This window comes from Pteropus medius, unplaced genomic scaffold, assembly GCF_902729225.1.
Source record: "Pteropus medius unplaced genomic scaffold, Ma_sr-lr_union100, whole genome shotgun sequence".
Taxonomy (NCBI): domain Eukaryota; kingdom Metazoa; phylum Chordata; class Mammalia; order Chiroptera; family Pteropodidae; genus Pteropus; species Pteropus medius.
The window spans coordinates 1905929-1924442 of NW_024344370.1; the positions used below are offsets into that span (position 1 = coordinate 1905929).

At 31.6% G+C, this 18514-nt stretch overlaps 1 protein-coding gene and 1 pseudogene across 1 annotated transcript in view; one reads left to right on the plus strand and one right to left on the minus strand.

Annotated features, from left to right (window-relative positions):
• ITGA1 (integrin subunit alpha 1) overlaps window positions 1-18514 on the plus strand; it is a 155864-nt gene that overhangs the window by 121681 nt on the left and 15669 nt on the right. Inside the window, exons 21-28 of the mRNA XM_039869916.1 lie at window positions 3970-4046; window positions 6386-6475; window positions 7859-7961; window positions 10574-10687; window positions 12465-12569; window positions 12725-12829; window positions 13898-13990; window positions 15155-15271. Of these exons, the coding sequence (XP_039725850.1) occupies window positions 3970-4046; window positions 6386-6475; window positions 7859-7961; window positions 10574-10687; window positions 12465-12569; window positions 12725-12829; window positions 13898-13990; window positions 15155-15271 (804 nt within the window). The remainder of the gene's footprint in view (window positions 1-3969; window positions 4047-6385; window positions 6476-7858; window positions 7962-10573; window positions 10688-12464; window positions 12570-12724; window positions 12830-13897; window positions 13991-15154; window positions 15272-18514) is intronic.
• Window positions 18238-18354, minus strand: LOC120608410 (uncharacterized; annotated as a pseudogene).

An 18514-nucleotide genomic window follows, 5' to 3' on the forward strand; every position in this document is an offset into this window, starting at 1 on the left:
ACAATATGTGGTCTTTGCGACTGGCTTCTTTCACTTAGTATGTTTTCAAGGTTCATTCATGTATCCGTAGTTCATTCCTTTTTATTTCTAAGAAATAGTCCATTGTGTGGATATGTCACCTTTTATTTACTCATTTATCAGTTGATGGGCATTGAGGTTGTTTCTACTTTTCAGCTACTGTGAATAATACTGCTATGAATAGTTGTGTACAGGTTTTGGTGTGGACACATGTTTTCAATTCTCTTGGATATTAGCCTAGGGATGAAATTGCTAGGTTATATGGTAACTTTGTGTAACATTTGGGGGAACTGCAACTTTTCCAAAGTGGACCCCACACCATTTTACATCCATACCAGCAATGTATGAGGATTCCAGTTTCCCCACATTGTTACTATCTTTTTGATGACAGCCATCCTGGTAAGTGTGAATTAGTATTGCATTCCGATTTAGATTTTCATTTCCCTAATGGCTAACGGTGGTTGAAGTTTTTTTTCATGTTGGCCATGTGTATATTTTCTTTGGAGAAATGTCTATTCAGACTTATTTTTTAATTGGGATGTCTTCTTTTATTATTAAATTGTAAGAGCTCTTCACATATTCTGCATTCGAGTCCCTTATCACTTTCTCCCATTCTGTAAACTGCCTTTTCACTTTCTTGATGGTGTCCTTTGAAGTATAAAAGTTTTTGCTTTGATGAAGTCCAGTTTATGTTTTTATTTATACTTTTGGTATCATATCTAGGAAGGCTTTACCTAACTGAAATTTATAAAGATTTACTCCTATATTTTCTTCAAAGAGTTTTATGGTTTTGCTATTACATTTAGGTCTGATCCTTTTTGATGAACTTTTGTGTATAATGTAAGGAAAGAATATCCACATTCTTTGCATGTGGATATTCGGTTGTCCCACACCATTTGTTGAACAATTATTCGTTCCTCCATTGAATTGTCTTGGCACTCTTACTGAAAAGTTGACCATAAATACATAGGATTATTTCTTGACTCTTAATTGTATCCCATTGATCTATATGTCTATCTTTACGCCATTATCAACTATTTGTATTACTGTAGCTTTGTTATAAGTTTTGAAATCAGGAAATGTTTAAGTCTTCCAACTATGTTTTCTTTTCCAACATTGTTTGGCTATTCCAAGTCCCTTGCATTTCTACTTATATTTTAGGATAAGCTTATTATTTTCTGTTAAAAAATAAATACCAGCTTGGAGTTTGATAAGGACTACACTGAAACTGTACATCAATTTGGGGAATATTACCATCTTAAAAATATTAAGCCTTGAGATCTATGACAATTGAATGTCTTTCCATTTATTTAGATCTTCAAATAACTTTCAAAAGTGTTTTATACTTTTCAGAATACAAGTTTTGCATTTCCTTTGTTAAATTTATTTCTAAGCATCTTATTCTTTTTGATGCTTTGATTCCTTAGGATATTCTAGATATAAGATTATGTCATTTGCAAATAGAAGCATCCTTTCCAATCCAATGCCTTTTATTTCTTTTTCTTATCTAACTGCCTGAGCTAGAACCTCCTAGTAGTAGTTGAATAGAAGTGATGAGAACACTTTCATCTCTTTTTAAAAACAGTATTTATTTCCCTAAAAGAAGAGAATAATTATCTCACACAATGATGAACAAGATATTAGCATATATTTCATTGAAGGTTGCTTTACGGTATAAATATTTGCTCCTCTATTTACTATTGAGTTGAAGGAAATATTTAAGTAATCAAAATGATTCAGATAAGAAAATATGTTACTTACTTGATTTAGACTTAAACAAAAAAAAGAGAACTGCTACTTCCGCTAGTTATTCTTTCTCATGTTATAATGTTTTATAACATAAGACTTCAAAATAGATCTCTGCCATCTTTAATGCACATCCTAAAATGATGATAACTGGGTTGGATATCTGGAAATGGCCGAGTCAGAAATCTATAATGAAATCTTTTAGCTCTTCTTTTTGCAAATGAGAATTCAAAAAGACCTTTCCCCTAATGCACGTGGCATGGTTACTAGTTTTCCTGGAAACTATGAATAACAATAATTATCATCAAATTCAATAAATTTCTTCTATGTGCATTTTAATTTATGGAACTAGCTAGATAGACCAATTTACTTTTGAAACCTCATCATGAAGTCTATTTCTTGACTATCTCAAATAAAATATACTGTGAAATTGCATTTCTTCTCTACAAATTTATAAAACATACATCACATTTGAGAAAGTACACTCATAAGTCCTCTAATTTGACATGGAAATAAGGAGTGTCAATTCCTGTCTACTTCTTCCTTTGACCACTTTAACCATGGAATTATCTCCATTTCTCAACAAATAATGACATACTTTATATTATATTTCAGCCATTAGAGACATTAATTACAATCTTAATCATTTATTAACCATATCTTCCTTTCTTTGGCAATTCCTTCCTGCTTAGGGTAACAGCCTAAATCAAAATGTCTCATGTCATCAATAGAGAGATAAGAAGATAATCTGAATAATTTTCAAGTAATTTTTACATGGGCTTTTCACTTGAAATATACTTTGGCTTCAAGATCTAGATTTATGATTTAAGCATTTCACGATTAGGTCAACATGCAATAGACAGCTTCTTCAGCCCTACTACTCTGCTCATATCTTCCCTAGGTCTGAAGATTCATTAGGAATGCTAAGACTTATATATGTCCAGGCCAGTCATGGGGCTGAGGAAAGTAGGAAAAACAGAGTGCATTGAGAGACTGGCAATTTGACCCTTTGTATCTTGTAGTTCAAGCCCACCCATTAAAGCTTCAATTAGAATTGTGATTGCCATTTCAAAGCAAGAAGAAAACTACAGAGCTATAGATTTTTAGAAGAAATTTTTTTAATGTAACTCAAGATATATGTGGGAGAAGAAAATGCCACCCCCAAAAAACTGCACATAATATAGCATAACCATGCAAATCTCATGACCCATGAATTCTAGTTATCCTTTTTGTGAACGAAGCCTAAATTGATTAAAAGAGCTTTAAGTATCAAATATCAAACTCTAGTACTTAATTACAAAGATAAAATTTTAGTTAGTTTTTATTAATTGTGCATTTTGGACTGTGTATTTTGCTGTCCAAATTCCAAATTTAGCACAAACCAAGATTAGTTTTCAGAATGTGAAATACAGTTTTATAAATATTATTATAAGGATTCTTAAACTAGAACTCTGCTATTGACAAATGTCTTCAAAAAAACAATCGAGTTTTTGGTCTGCCTATTGGTATTTATGAGGAAGTGTCACGCATTGTATAATTCATACATTCGCTCAGGCATAATTTCACAAAAGTAAGTCAGTATAACAAAAAGATTTGCCAGTTTTTCTTAGGTATTATTTTAACTGTGCAGACTTTTGTAGGCAAATTCCTTACCTTTTTGTTATTATAATTCACTTTATTCTAAATAGCAAAGTCTTTTGTTTTATTTTTTGTTGTTATTCCTTAAAGGTCCAAACTTTTATACTATCAAATTAATGGAACCAAGTATGTTTTCCTCTATTTTATAATGAATATTTATAGATAGTTGCTGATATTTGAAGATTTATATTAAAGAGGCTTTATTTTTGATCATTTTATAATTATATTATTTATGATTGTGATCTTGCTGAGTATGGTAATATAATAAAATAAATAGATGTATCTTCATGGTAATGATTTATGGTTAGTATAAATTATTTTATTAATATAATTTGAATAAAATATTTAAATTTAATATTAATATTCAAAGAATATTACATTTCACTTTGAAAAATATGTATACATCATATCTTATTCTATTTTTGAGATGTTTTTATTTTACAATTTTCTTAAATAATGTCATAATTTGAGTTTAGATAATATCATTTATGTAACTGAATACATTAATCAAAGTAAATGTTTTCTTTATCTGGTACTAAACTAAAGATGTATATTTTTATTTCATAGGTAACTTTCAAAATATTATTTCAGTTTAACACATCCTATCTCATGGAGAATGTGACTATTCATTTAAGTGCAACAAGGTTTGTTTATATGTATGCATGAGTGCATGTGTATGAATATATATAATTTCTTTCATATATTTTGAATATTTTTCTTTGTAGATTCACTGAAAGCTTCTTACAGGTTTTTGTTTTTGTTTTTTTCGTATCAGTAGAAGATAATGAACCACTTTGCTTCACAGAAACACCCTTATGAATAATTAAAGAATTTTTCATTTAATAGATATAATACATCTAACTGGATTAAATCATTGGTTCTATGAGCTGTAGAACATGTTTTAATCACTCATCACTTATATCTGACAAACTGCATTTAAATTCATTTAAAATTTTAAAAGCTAATTTAAAAATTTTTACTAGCAGCCCATCAAGGTCAACTGAATCATCAGGCAGACTAAGCTTTATGATATCTTTTTTGTAATTTAATCAATTGTATCCAAATAAATCAAAGCTTCTGAAAGATAACATCCAATACATACACTAAAAATAGCATAAAGCTAATAAATTAAAATAGTGGCTTTACTTTCTTCTAAGTATAATTATTCTATGGAACATAAGCTCTCTGAGATATAGCTTTTTCATTGCTTTATTCTCAAGTAACTGCCATATGCCTAGCATCTAATAATCACCTAAATAAATGTAGAGTAAATGAATAAATAAGATAATCAATTAATAAATAGATTAATTTCATATGCTCAATTCAATTCAACAAACAAATATTTATTTGAAATCTACTATGGACAAGATAGTAAATTAGTCACTATAGGCAATATGTAAATGAATAAAGATATGAACCTCTTTGTGGGGTGAATACTACAGTAGACGGCTGAGACAAATATATAAATTCTTGTAATTCAGGGTAGAATAAGGAAAATTCATTAGAGAAATACAAGTCTTATGTCAGAGACTTAATGGAAGGTGAAATTATACCTACTTGGCAGTGAGAACCCAAGATAGCTTTATAAAGGGAGATTATAATTGAGAAGGTCTATAATGGATGGGTAGCAGTTCACAGAGGAGTCAGTAGATAAAGTTAGGTGGAATGTTTTAGGCAAAAATACAGTATGAGCAAAATTCAAATGTAGACCACTAGATCTATTGGGAGGAATATTGAGTAATCTGTTTTAGCTAAGATATAGAGAATACGTAATAAAGTAGTTATGGAAGGTAAAGAGGAAGTATACATTTTACCATGTTATGGCAAGTATTGAATGTCAGAAATGAAACAATTTTTTCTCGGTTGAACAGGCCATGAGGAGCCAGAAAAGTTTTTGAGATATGAAGTCGTAGGTAGAGTGCTGCTTTTTAGGAAGATTAATTTGGCTACAGTGTAAAATGGGTGAGAAAGAAGGGAACCATTCATAACAAAAACCGATTCACACAAATAATCTGTAACCAAAGGCAGGGGGCTACTTTCACTGCCCCAAGGCTCAGAGGCTCAGACAAAGCCTCTTAATACACTTGAGAACAAAGCATAGACATTAAAATGTACACATTGGCCATTCTGTGAGATAAAATACTAGATAAGTGCTTCAGTCATTTGTGTGTAATAACAATAATGAAAGCTAACATCTATTAAATATTTCCTATGTCCTAGGCACTATGTTAAGCACTTTACGTCTACCACTCATCATTTATTATTTAAATAAAGTCCCCATTTTATAGGTGAGGAAACCAAGGCACAGAGAGTAAATAACTTGCCCAAAGTGTGTCAGTGTGCAAAAACAATCTCATGAACTCTGTTCTATCATTCTTAGATGCTTTTTGATGCAGGAGATTTTGAGATATGTGCATGTGTATATGTGTGTATACACATATATGCATGTGCTTACATAATATATAATTGAAATGATAACTAAAATTGGAGGAATAAATAAATGCTTAATAAATAATACCAGCATCAAGTACTTAGAACGGAAAGACCATTATTAAACTGAAGATAGATTTTAGATTTGCTCAGTTGTGTCACCCTACTTCCATCTTTTTATAAGGTACTCACCTGTGATAAATAAATAAGAATCACCTGTTAAAAATACAAAAGTCCTGGGCTCAATTTATATTCCTAGGAGAAAAGCCCAATAATCTGTGTATTTAAGAATTGACCCAAGGATTCTTATCCTTATCCTCATGGAATTTTGAGAGACTTGAGACTAAATCAAGTTAGCTGTGCTTCAGAATCAACTTGGGAACTTTTAACAATACCAAGCTCTGACCTCCCTCTCCACCCCAATTAAAAAATCAAGAGTTCTACTCTTTTGTGTTTTTGTTTATTTGCCAACTTAAGCTTCTCTTTCAAATGCTCAAAAATATCTCTAGTCAATGGTTTAATGATTTGTCCATATGTGCCATGTATTTTCTAGTGACAGTGATGAACCTCTCGAAACTCTTTCTGATAATGAAGTAAACATCTCTATCCCAGTAAAATATGAAGTTGGACTACAGTTTTACAGGTAGGAGGGAACTGCATTTTTATGTTGATGCCTTTCTACTAACCGAAGGGTTCTCAAAGTGTGGTCTCTGATCCCCAGCCAAGGGCATCGAGATTCACCTATGAACTAGAGAGACCAATTCTTAGGCCTTACCTCATATCTACTAATCAGAAACTCTCAGGGTGGGGCCCAGAAATCTATGTTAAATAAGCCTTCTAAAATTTGAAAACCAGCACACTAAATTATCTAAAATGTGAGGTGCTAATAATACAGAATTGCATTAGCAGTCCAGTCAAATCCTAAGTGAAAGCTGAAGACCCAGAAGGCCTTCACAAAAGGCAATGTTCTTAGAGGTCACCAACATATCTCTTGGCTTTTCTTTTCATTGTGTGGGATCTGATTAGCCTGTCCATTCCGGACATACAAAATTAAATAATTTGTCATTGATAAGAGCTGTTTATTTCTTCCAGTTTTCATAAATCATTCTTTCTCCTAAAAACTTCCAATCTCTCTAAACGCCAACTATGTTGGCAAACTTTCCCACTATAAATTCCTTTGTTTAAGCAGGACTCCAAGCTTTGGCTTAATTAATATGTGCAATGTATATAAAAAGTATAAGAATCAGTGTCAAGTTTAGTCTAAATTTGTCTTATCATTTTATTAATTCATTTTATATAGCATTTTCCTTTTACTTATAACAGATTACAAAAATGAGAAGATTATAGGATATATACATAGATTTTGCTTATATTTCTTAGCCTTTAAATTCTTCTGGCTATTTTCTGTTTTGCTGTATCCACTTCTCTTAGTATTCTGACTTTTCCCATGATTTTTCGTTTATTTAAAATCAAATTTGGAAAATACTTACAAATATTTTTTTATCGCCTTTTCTTAACCGAAGTGCTGCTTAAAAGTGTGTTTATATTATATTTCATTCTACCAAGTTCGTCTAAAGAACAAGAAGTTGTATAGAAAAGATTGAATGTTTAAGTTTAGCCGTAAATATAGAACTTGAAACAGTGAAAAGGTAACTATTTTTAAAAATTTATCTAATTTAGCACTACTAAAAATCCAAGTTTTAGCTGACTATTCACTAAATGTAAGCGATATTAGTGAATTCATGGAAACTTTTCACTTGATAGCAATGAAATTTTTTTAAAAATCCTAAACATATTTCAGCATTTTAAGGCCATATAAGTGTCAGTGACTATTGAACAAAATGTGTAATCCTTCTCATCTTCCTCAAAGTTAATTTTAGGTATCAGAGTACAAGAATTTGCCTCTGATTTGAAATATCTATAACTACTTTTTATGGAGTAACCTGGTATGAAGAAAGAAAAAGAACGAGGCCAAATAAAAGTTAAATTTTATTGTGTTTTGTTTTCTTTTTCCGATTCTTTTAAGCTCTGCAAGTGAACACCATATTTCAATTGCAGCTAATGAGACAGTTCCTGAAGTTATTAATTCTACTGAGGACATTGGAAATGAAATTAATATCTTCTACTTGGTAAGAAATTACCTATAAATAACTACTATAAGGAGTTATTTATAAATTTATAAATTAAAGTATTAACAGACATGTAGAAACATCTTGGTTCAATAGTTAGCTCTAAATTCCAGCATATTTTTCTTTATAATTTCACTATTTTGAAATAATTTTATTTAAATTGATAATTATATTTGAAGCAATTTTAAAGACCTAGCTCTTTAATTTCCTCACAATAAGACACAATTAATTTGAATGATTTCCTAGAAAAAATTATCTATGGAACCAAATAGATATTACCTATAAACCTGTAGACTTTATATACATTATTTTTCAGTACGACGGAGAAAAGCAGTTTTTTAAAAAATAATTATGACTATTTCAGAAATCAATTATTTAAAATTGTCTCGGTAATATCTTCCTTTACTCAACAAGTCAATTTGTATCTCCTGATCATCACTACCTTTTATATGTATTACACTATAACTTATGTTCCCACTACCACCTCCTTAAGTAATGTTTTTCATCACAACATTATTCTTTTGGATTCATACATAATGAACTTTTCCTACCCACTGTAACAAACAACTATGGAATTGAGCCAGACTTTCATTTTAGGTAATGCCTACTGACAGTCTCAAGTTAATATTTCTCAAGTAAAAGAGGGTCCAGTTCAACTGATGGATTTAAATATATATTCAAAAGTATGAAATAATGCAAAATTATTATAGGTGAAATGGTCTCAACTCCTTTGGGAATTGCCAAAAGTAAAACGGAAGTTCTCTTACAAAGTAAAATAAATATATACTCTAAAGATGTATTTCATTGTTTTTATTTGTGCCTTTTGCTGAAATTCCTGTGACAATCTGTACCCTGGAAATTAGCATAAATGCCGCTCACTCTACTACTGAGATAGATTTTTGGAATTCAGACTACCAGGTTTTTCTAGCCCCATTCACTTGTCTGGATTAGAAAATTCAGCAAACACGAGAAAGTAAAGAAAGAAGGGAGAGAGGGGAGAGGAGGAAAGGAGGGGAGGAAGGAAAGAAGGTATAAAGGAAAGGACTTTGAATGTTGTAGATCTTCATGTATTGTCACTTATCAGAGTCCAGACTTGAAACAGGTACTCCCAAAATATTATAAATAATATTGAAATAAATAACATTGTTAATAATACCCCTGAACATAAATATTTTATATATCTGATTATTTTGGTGGCGTAAAATCTAAAATTAGAGTAATGGAACTTTTTAAAATATAAACTTCTTTTTGGTGAGACCCAGTAACTTTACTGCTAGAAATTTACCACAGAAAATTATTGGTGATACAAAGATATATGTTCAGAGATGTTCTTAACAATGTTATTTATAGTAGTTTAAAAATTAAAACCTGGGCAAAATCTAAATGCTTAACAACATGAAATTGCTTAAATAAATTGTGATATAGTTATTCAATAGAAAGACAGCTATTGTAATAGTTCAGAGGGCCCATTATGAAAAAAAATCCTAATTCTATTATTTACCAACTCTGTGATCTTGGAAGTTCTTTATTCTCATTCTAACCTTGTTTCCTCATAGATAAAACAGGAATAATAAGAGAATCTACCTCCTAGGGCTGTTAGCAGGGTAAAGCAATAATGTAAGCAAAAAAATTAACAATGTCTGGAACATAACCAGTAATAAATATTGATGTTGTGGTTGTTATTAAATGGTTAATCAAAGTCATATCCCCAAATCTCTAAATTTACAGGAAAATGCCATGACATAATAAATTTTGCAAATGAGACACCAAGTTTTGTATTTTATAATATTAACTTTATGAGATATGCATATATTCAAATGATAAAGATAGGTAACTTGTGCACTAAAATTTTACCAATGTAGCAGAATTCTAGGAAACTTATTTTTGGTTTATTTTTAATATTTTCCACTGTTTCTATGAGGAACATTGTCTGTATAAGAAAAAAAATAAATGTTAATTACAGAACACATGATTTCTGACTAAGATCAGGAAAGACTCACCATTGGTGACATAAAGTGATACTGAGTGAGAATTTTAGGTGAGTGGATAAAAACAGATGGGGATTGAGATGGAAGTTAGTTAACCTGACTCTTATCAGACTGAATTATCAACAGCCAGTGACATAATAACCTTAGCTGGGGATAGAATTGTAAATAGAAGCAAATGGAAATCTGGTTTCCCTGTACAGTGTTGGCATATGCTATCAGGCCGGGGTGAGAAATCATTTGTGGGCTTAGAGAGTTAAAGCAGACTGGGTTGAGGCAAACAAAAATATGCTCACTTGTTCTGAGTGCATCAGGTAAATGTTCTCCCTCCTTTGCACCTCCTGAAAGACTGAGATATTGTTAAGGATGATGATGAGCATGGTAAATTGACAAAGAAAAAAATTTTTTTAATTCTGACTTTCCTTGAATCTCAGTCCTATATTGGGAGTGGGTGGAAGATAAAGGAACAATATATGATTGTGGCTGATGCACATGATCATTGAACATCCTTATTTTGGGATTCAAAATATTACACAACTGAGCTGTTAGGAACTGTATGTCCTACAAGATGGAAAGGATGCTATTGAAAGAGGAAGAAATGATTACATTTCAATTGTTTTTCTGTAGATTAGAAAAAGTGGACATTTTCCAATGCCAGAACTTAAGCTGTCAATTTCATTTCCCAACTTGACATCAGATGGTTATCCTGTGCTGTACCCAAGTGGATGGTCATCTTCTGATGTAAGTCATGGTACCCTGGAATTATGTCATCACTGTTATCTTTTTCAGTGTGTATTTAAAGCCTTCTGTTCTGCATACCACTTGTGATAAAGAGCTTTACCAAAGTAACATAGAGAGGCATTAAGAAAAATTTTAAAGTAATAATAACGTCCACTCGTTATTCAGTAGAAGCATCAGTTCCCTACAGCTGGTAACAAATTAGTCCAAATTGGGTGGCTAAACACAATAGAAATTTATTTTCTCACAGTTCTGGGAGCCGAAAGTCTAAAATCAAGGTGTCAACAATGTCAGTTCCCTCTGGAGGCTTGAAAGGAGGATCCCTAACATGCCTCCCTCCTAGCTTCTTGTGGCTGCTGTCAACCCTTGGTGTTCCTTAGCTTGTGGCAGCAGAACTCCAGTTTCTGCTGATGTCTTCACAGGACCATCTTTCTTGTGTTTCTGTGGCTTCTTTTCTGTCTTATAAGTATGCTCATCAGTGGATTTAAAGTACACCCTATATCCAGAATGATTTCATCTGGAGATCTTTAATTTAATTAAATCAACAAAGATCCTATTTCCAAAGAGGTCCTGGTCATAGGTTCCAGGTGTTAGGACGTGGGCATATCTTTTGGGGGTCACTATTCAATCTATTAGAGTAGATTTTCGATAACTAATTTTTGACTTACGCTTGAAATGTTTGTTATACCTTTCATTTGTTTGAGATGATCAAACGACTCTAGGAAGAGACTTTTTAATTGCTCCTAAGCAAACGAAGTCGCACATAAACCAGGACGACACTATTTACTCACTTATAGCAATAGCATAAATATAAAACGACAGCAGTATTGCACCCCCTTAGTATTTATAGCATTGGATGAGTCTATATGGTAGTAATTGTTATGATTCAGTCTCTCAAACATGGAAAACCACAATGTCTTCCGTTCAGGGTTTTTCTTTAATTTAAAGTATTATCAGAAATCAAGAAATAGCAACAGTGGTAGTTGGCTTTTTATATCTAAATGTTTTTCTAAAGGCAAGGAAAAAATAAACCTCAAGCATTTCTCACTAATCCAAAAAAGGAGGTTTGTGAAAATCTAGAAAGAATAAAATTGTACTTTTCCTACTACTTATGAACCTTCATTCTTATTACCTTTTATCAAGGATGTAAAGAGTCCTGGGGAAGCAAAAGGTTTACTAGATTAAGCCTAGAGAAACAATCCAAGAACCAACTAGCTTATAAATGTGGCATTTTAACACCTATAGGGCTGCATACTTACATCTTCCTCCCACATAGACTAAGTGTCTTTCCCTTGGTGTACAGAGACTCCGAAATTATTACTGGGTAAACATATAATACAAATGAAAGTCACTCTCCTTTTTTTCTCATAAATCATCATATGAGCTATCATATTGAATAACAAACATTTACCCTTTTTTTCCACAGTAGAATTTTTAATTTTTTGCTTTCTGTATTACGGCAGTTTTCAAACTTGTTTGATGAAAATGACAAATTAGTGAGTTTATTATTTATGTAATAGTAAGTTCTACTAGTAACCTTCCTTTTTCCATAACAACCTCATTGCTATCCACTACAATTCAAAAGTAGCTCGATAATAGTAATTACTACCTGGAGGTAGATGTCTAAGGTTGGAATAGCTTCCTCCACATTGCACACTTGTAAAGATGGATCTTATATGTCAGTGACTGTTGTTCACAGAGTCTTCATGTTATCACACCAAATCATTCTTTCCTCTGACATCTCACATTGTCTGATAAAAGAAATATCTTCATTTCTTAGAATGCAAACTGCAGACCCAGTAGCCTTCAGGATCCTCTTGGTATCAACTCTAAGAAGAAAACGATTATATTCAAATCTGAAGATCTCAAACGAGGCACAATTCTGGTAAATTCAGATAACCAAGACTAATTTTACCTCATACTTTCCAAGGGAATAAATTTAATATTAATATAAAAATAACTACTTTGTAGATTATTTTAAAATATTATCTCTTATCAAATGTCAAAAATCCTAATATATACCTCTGGATATTTAAACAGGACTGCAGCTCATGTAAATTTGCTACTATCACATGTAATCTGATTCCTTCTGACATGAGCCAAGTGAATGTTTCACTTATCTTATGGAAACCAACTTTTATAAAAGTAAGTGATTGCATTGTTCTCTGAAATTATTGATTACGTTAACAAATGCTTGTTCATTTCTTAGTATATGCAAAGCAGAGTGCTTCTGCAGGAAGAATACAAGGTTGGAAGTCTTAAAAAATGTGGTGCAAGCCCAGCTCTACTTAATCAGCTATTTGGGTTTCATTTTCCTTGTCTGTTACTAAATTGCCTTCAAGGTCCCCTTCCAGATATGTACTTATTTCCAGTCTTTCTTATTCTTTTTCTTTGCACCTCAAGAGGTAAACATCCATTAAATACCAAAGTTTGCACTTATCTTAATACTTTAGAACTCAGTTAAGGGACAAAGAATTATAGAAAGACAATTCTTGACACCATTGACAGAGAATAGAACTAACCTATATTATGGACTCGCTATATTAGATCAGACTATCTATCTATCATCTATCTATCTATCTATCTATCTATCTATCTATCTATCTATCTATCTGCTATATCTATATAAATAGATTTATACATTTATGTATCATATATATTTTTGGAGGACATTCTCTAACTCTTAATAAAATTAAATCCATCTGAAAACAAACTACTTTAGAACTTAATCCATTGTATTTTGTATTATTTGTTTCTCTCTTAGAAATATTTGGTTAATTATATGAAATTTCCATTTTTAGATTTGATTGTATTAAGTTGCTATTTTTTGTAAGTCACAAATTGTTGAATATTAGCAATTTCATGTTTAAGCCTAAACAAACGCCTATATAAACCTCATTATCAAAGTGTAGCTATTTCACACCTAGCTACACAAAAGGTGGACAAAATTTGAGAGTTGTTTTTGCTAAGGATAAATCTGAATAGAAATTATTTAGAAAATTTTTCTGTAACAAGGATCTAAATGAGAATTGAGTACAGAGAAGTAAAGTAGGTACATGACCATTGTTTGCTAATACCACTTCCATTTGGATGTTAACCAAACCCATGTTTTTAATCTCTCCCAAAAATCTTACTTTTAAAAATTGCACTACTCAAAGGTGACTAGCTTGCATTGTGATTAGCATATGAAAATAAATCCTGTTTGCTTTTCAGGCACATTTTTCCAGCTTTAATCTTACTGTGAAGGCAGAACTTCAGAGTGAAAATGCATCTCTGGTTTTAAGTACAGGCAATCAAAAAAGGCAGGCAAGTACAACTCTAAGTTTTGAAAACACTATATGTTTCACTCTGCATTTTGTGACATAATGTTTTATAATTGCTGATAGTCCTTAAAGCAGTGACTAGTACTGCTCACAGTTAGTGACAGACACTTTTTGCTTCAGATTACACTTTATTAGCCTCAAGTGTGATTTCAGTCTCATTCTTCTTTATGAGAGACTAGGGGGAAAAAACAATGATATTTACAGTTAACATGCCATATTTGACTTTATTGCTTCTAACTATCACAGTAAATTGATGTTTTTACTTTCACCTTGATAACAAATAATGCATTTGTAATTTTCCTCCTTAAAAACTGGCATTTTAAAATTCAGTCGACATCTGCAGAGCAGATTTAAAAAATAATTTCTTTATAGAAAGTGTCTTTATATTACCCAGGAATACATGTAAATTTTTTAAAGTTTTCTTCATTTAGTCTTTGAGAAATGTGAAATAAAAATGAAATATTATTTCCGAATACAAATTTATGCTTGAGTTCTTGGTAAAAATAAGGTTTGAGTTTTTTCCTCTTCTTACATTACAAAATAAGGCCAAAATACTTGTTATAGATAACTCTTCTTATGGAAGAGTTTAAATATCCCATGTGGATATTGAGTCATAAAATTCTATGTAAAGTCTACCTAATGTTTAGTTGTTGTTTCAAAATTTCTCATTTCAAATTATTACTTATTTCAATAATTATAATGTCAATGACCTCAGATAAATATTCACCTTTAAATACATAGGCATACAATGCATAGACTATATGCATATGTTTACTGACTTTAAGACATAATTTGTAAGTTCTGACTAAGAGTAAGTCAATCAGAAGAGACAGTATGATATAATGAAAATCACATGGGGGTGAATATATTTGCAAAAATTTATTTATCTACGTACTTGAGATTAATTTATTCTTTATAAATTTATGAAGAATAAGATTATAATTTGGGGGTAATAATAAATTCAACATGGTTAGAAATTTAGAATAGACAAAGGGCATTTTGTAAATATAAACTCAATGTTGTTTCTATATGTAAGAATGAGGTTAAAACCACTGTATGACAGAAAATTATAACCTGTAAGAACTCGATGTGCCAGAAGTTCTAATAGATATTTATTAATGTTATCATCCTGTTTAATAATTTTCAGCTTGCTATTCAAATATCCAAAGATGGGCTACCAGGCAGAGTACCATTATGGGTTATCTTGTTAAGTGCATTTGCTGGATTATTGCTTTTAATGCTGCTCATATTAGCACTGTGGAAGGTAAGCACCAAAGTTCTTTTGACTTTCTATTTGTTTTCAACGGCAAAAGGTAAAATAATTATGATTTATCCATGCTGTGGAATACAGTATTATACAGCAATGGAAAACATTGAAATGAAGACCAAGACAAAGTAATGATGTATATTCTATATGTTGAACACAACTTGATCCCATATTTTATAAAAGAAAAAAATATACATATATTTAAAAATCATGGAGGATGTTTCTAGACGTTGAGATTATAAGAGACCTTTATATCATGTTTATAACATTGGAAATTTTAAATTAAGTATACATTTCTTTTGTAAGCAGAGAAGGATGTAAACTCTTTTTCGTAGAAAAAATAAAAAAATAAATTCTTGTCAATTTATAAATATATAGACAATAGAACCATGGTTAAGATAAGCCTTATCCTAATCACATATTTCTATGTATCTTAAAAATCAAATACTTCTTTAATATATAAACAAATATACCACATTTTATGCAATGATTTTGTGCCCGAGTGAGAGATGAGAGTTTTATTAATTAGTAGGTAAAAGGAAAATCTTATAATTTCACTGACTCCCATTTCAAATCCTCTTGTAAAACTAAGTAACCATCTATTTTCTGTCTGGTAAATCCATATATTTACAGGTGTTTTACTTAAATTGAGGAATGCAAAACTTTTAAAACTCAACAGTATCATTTTTAAATTAAACAGAAATGAGATGATAGCTTTTACGATAAACAATAGAAAATAAAATCACATACAAAAGTTGAATTTAATGTTTTTCCAATTAAACATCAAATCGACATTTATTCTAGCATAATATCACTCTATCTTTAACCTATCATTTTGTTAAATAGCTAAACTATATTAAAAATACATATCGTGGATACATATTCATTTTTCTAATACCTGAGCAACAGAATTAGCTTTTGATCAAGTAGTTTAAATAACAAATTTCTCTCCCACCAAATTACCAAATGTTCCTATCCTTTTTGACTCTCTTAAAACAACTTACCCTTCTGAGGGATTACTCTTGGAGAAAATGATCAAATCCATGTTAAAGACGTAGATGAGTAGCATCTAGGTCAGTAAATAAGAGTCCATAGCTTTTGTCCAGCAAAGTCTCCAAGAGAGAATCGTCCACCATCTCAAACCTCCAGCTCTTCCTCCTCCTTTTACATGATATCTGTGTTCTGTCTGTAATACCTGGCTTCACCACACCGTGGTACCCGAGGCCTGGCTTAGTGGTGTCAATGTTATGCCTGAAAAACAGAATTTGGTTTCTTCATTTATCTGTACCTCTAATAGGGAGAGCATTTTACTCTTGATTTCCTTCCTTGTGGTTTTCTGAGCACTGCGCTTGCCCCTATAGTTTTAGGACACTGCTGATAAGAGAAGAGAAAAGCCAAAGCTGACATTTAGATAGCTTCTTTCTGGCAGCATACCTCTGTTTAAAACAGATGTTTCATCCACCTGTTTTTCCATCATCGGTCTGGAAAAGGATAAATGTAAAAATATACACATTCTTCCATCCAGTAATTGTTTTGTTGATACATTCTAATGGCTTCTTAGATCTTTTTTGGTACAAAGGAAGGTCATTTAACAAACTTTGGACTCTTCTGACCAGTAGGTATAGTTAAGGCAGCCGCTTCACGAGAGATACAGCCATCAGAATTGTGATTCCATGGTAGAAAGGAAGGAAACTAAGACTTACTGAGTGCTTTTTATCTGCCATGAACTGCTTTAAGCTTTTCTGTAATAGAGTCGAATGAGACTCAGCCCACAGAGGAACCCTGAGAAAGCAAAAATTCCTCTCTTAACTTGATCTTGTGCTGATGCCTAAAGCTCCACCATCAATAATTTATTTACTAATGCTACAGATTTGTTCCTTATCTAATATGCATATCCTTGGGGGTGTGGCTGAGAAATTTTTCATATTTTAATATGTTAGTATAAATTTATTCATTTAACAGTTATTTTGTATTATAGTCATTAAGCCTGTGCTTTCTTTTAGGGACTATTTGATCAGACTCTTCACCAAAGGATTTTGAACTAGGAGAGTATAATAAGATCATTAAGTATATACAGAAAGAAAAAGATGGAAAGTGAAAGCTACAAGGAAAGTCCAGGAGCTTAAAACGAACTTGTTTTAAATTTTGGCTAGTATTGGCCCTATCCAGTTTGAAGCTTTAAATTATATTCTCCTAATACGCACTCTAATCACTCAACTTCCACTAAAAACCCAATGTCAATAGAATTGGTTGGGTGGAAAAGTTTAGATAACAGAAGTTGAATTTTTTAAAAGTGCATTTAACATATAAAAGCACAAAAAGGTTGAAAAGAAGTAAAAAGATTTGGGAGAGAAAGGATAAAAGATCAAGAGCTGGTAGGGCAGGGAAGAGAAAGGTTTTATAATTCATCATTTGCTTTCGTGAAAGCCTTTTCTGATTTATTTTCAACTCAGGACACTCAGGTACAAGTTAAGGAGAAGGCCTGAGAGATCGAGCAGAACTAGCATTTTAAGAAAGACACATTTATTGTTTTTTCTTGTTCATTTGTTCTGTTGTCACCTCTCTCTCATCTACCACCATCAAAATGCTGGCGTGCTGGAAGACATAAAGCCCCGATTTATGTCTTTCTTTCTTTCTTTCTTTCTTTCTTTCTTTCTTTCTTTCTTTCTTTCTTTCTTTCTTTCTTTCCTTTCTTTCTTTCTTTCTTTCTTTCTTTCTTTCTTTCTTTCTTTCTTTCTTTCTTTCTTTTCTTTCTTTTCTTTTCTTCTTCTTCCATACCTTCCTTCCTTCCTTCCTTCGCTCCTTCCTTCCTTCTTCCTTCCTTCCTTCCTTCCTTCCTTCCTTTCTTTCTTTCTTTTATTTTATTTTATTTTATTTTTAATTTATTTTTTAGGCGAGACATGGTTGACCTCACAGATTGCAAGGACCTTGTCAGCTTACAATCCCTTATTTTTTGTTTTTTATGCCTACAGCACCTGGTCTTCCTAAGCGGTCTCCCATCTAAGTACTAACCAGGCCCAACCCTGCTTAGCTTCCGAGATCAGACTGGATCAGGCTTGTTCAGGGTGCAGACTTTATGTCTCTAATTTAAAACTACATATTTTTGACCATTTTTCTCCTCTAAGCCCTCAATTGTTCAATAATTATTTTTAAAAATATATAATTCCCTTGCATAATTTACCATAACTATATGATTAAAATGATATGGAGGTACCTCACTTTCAAAGAATTAACTCTTTG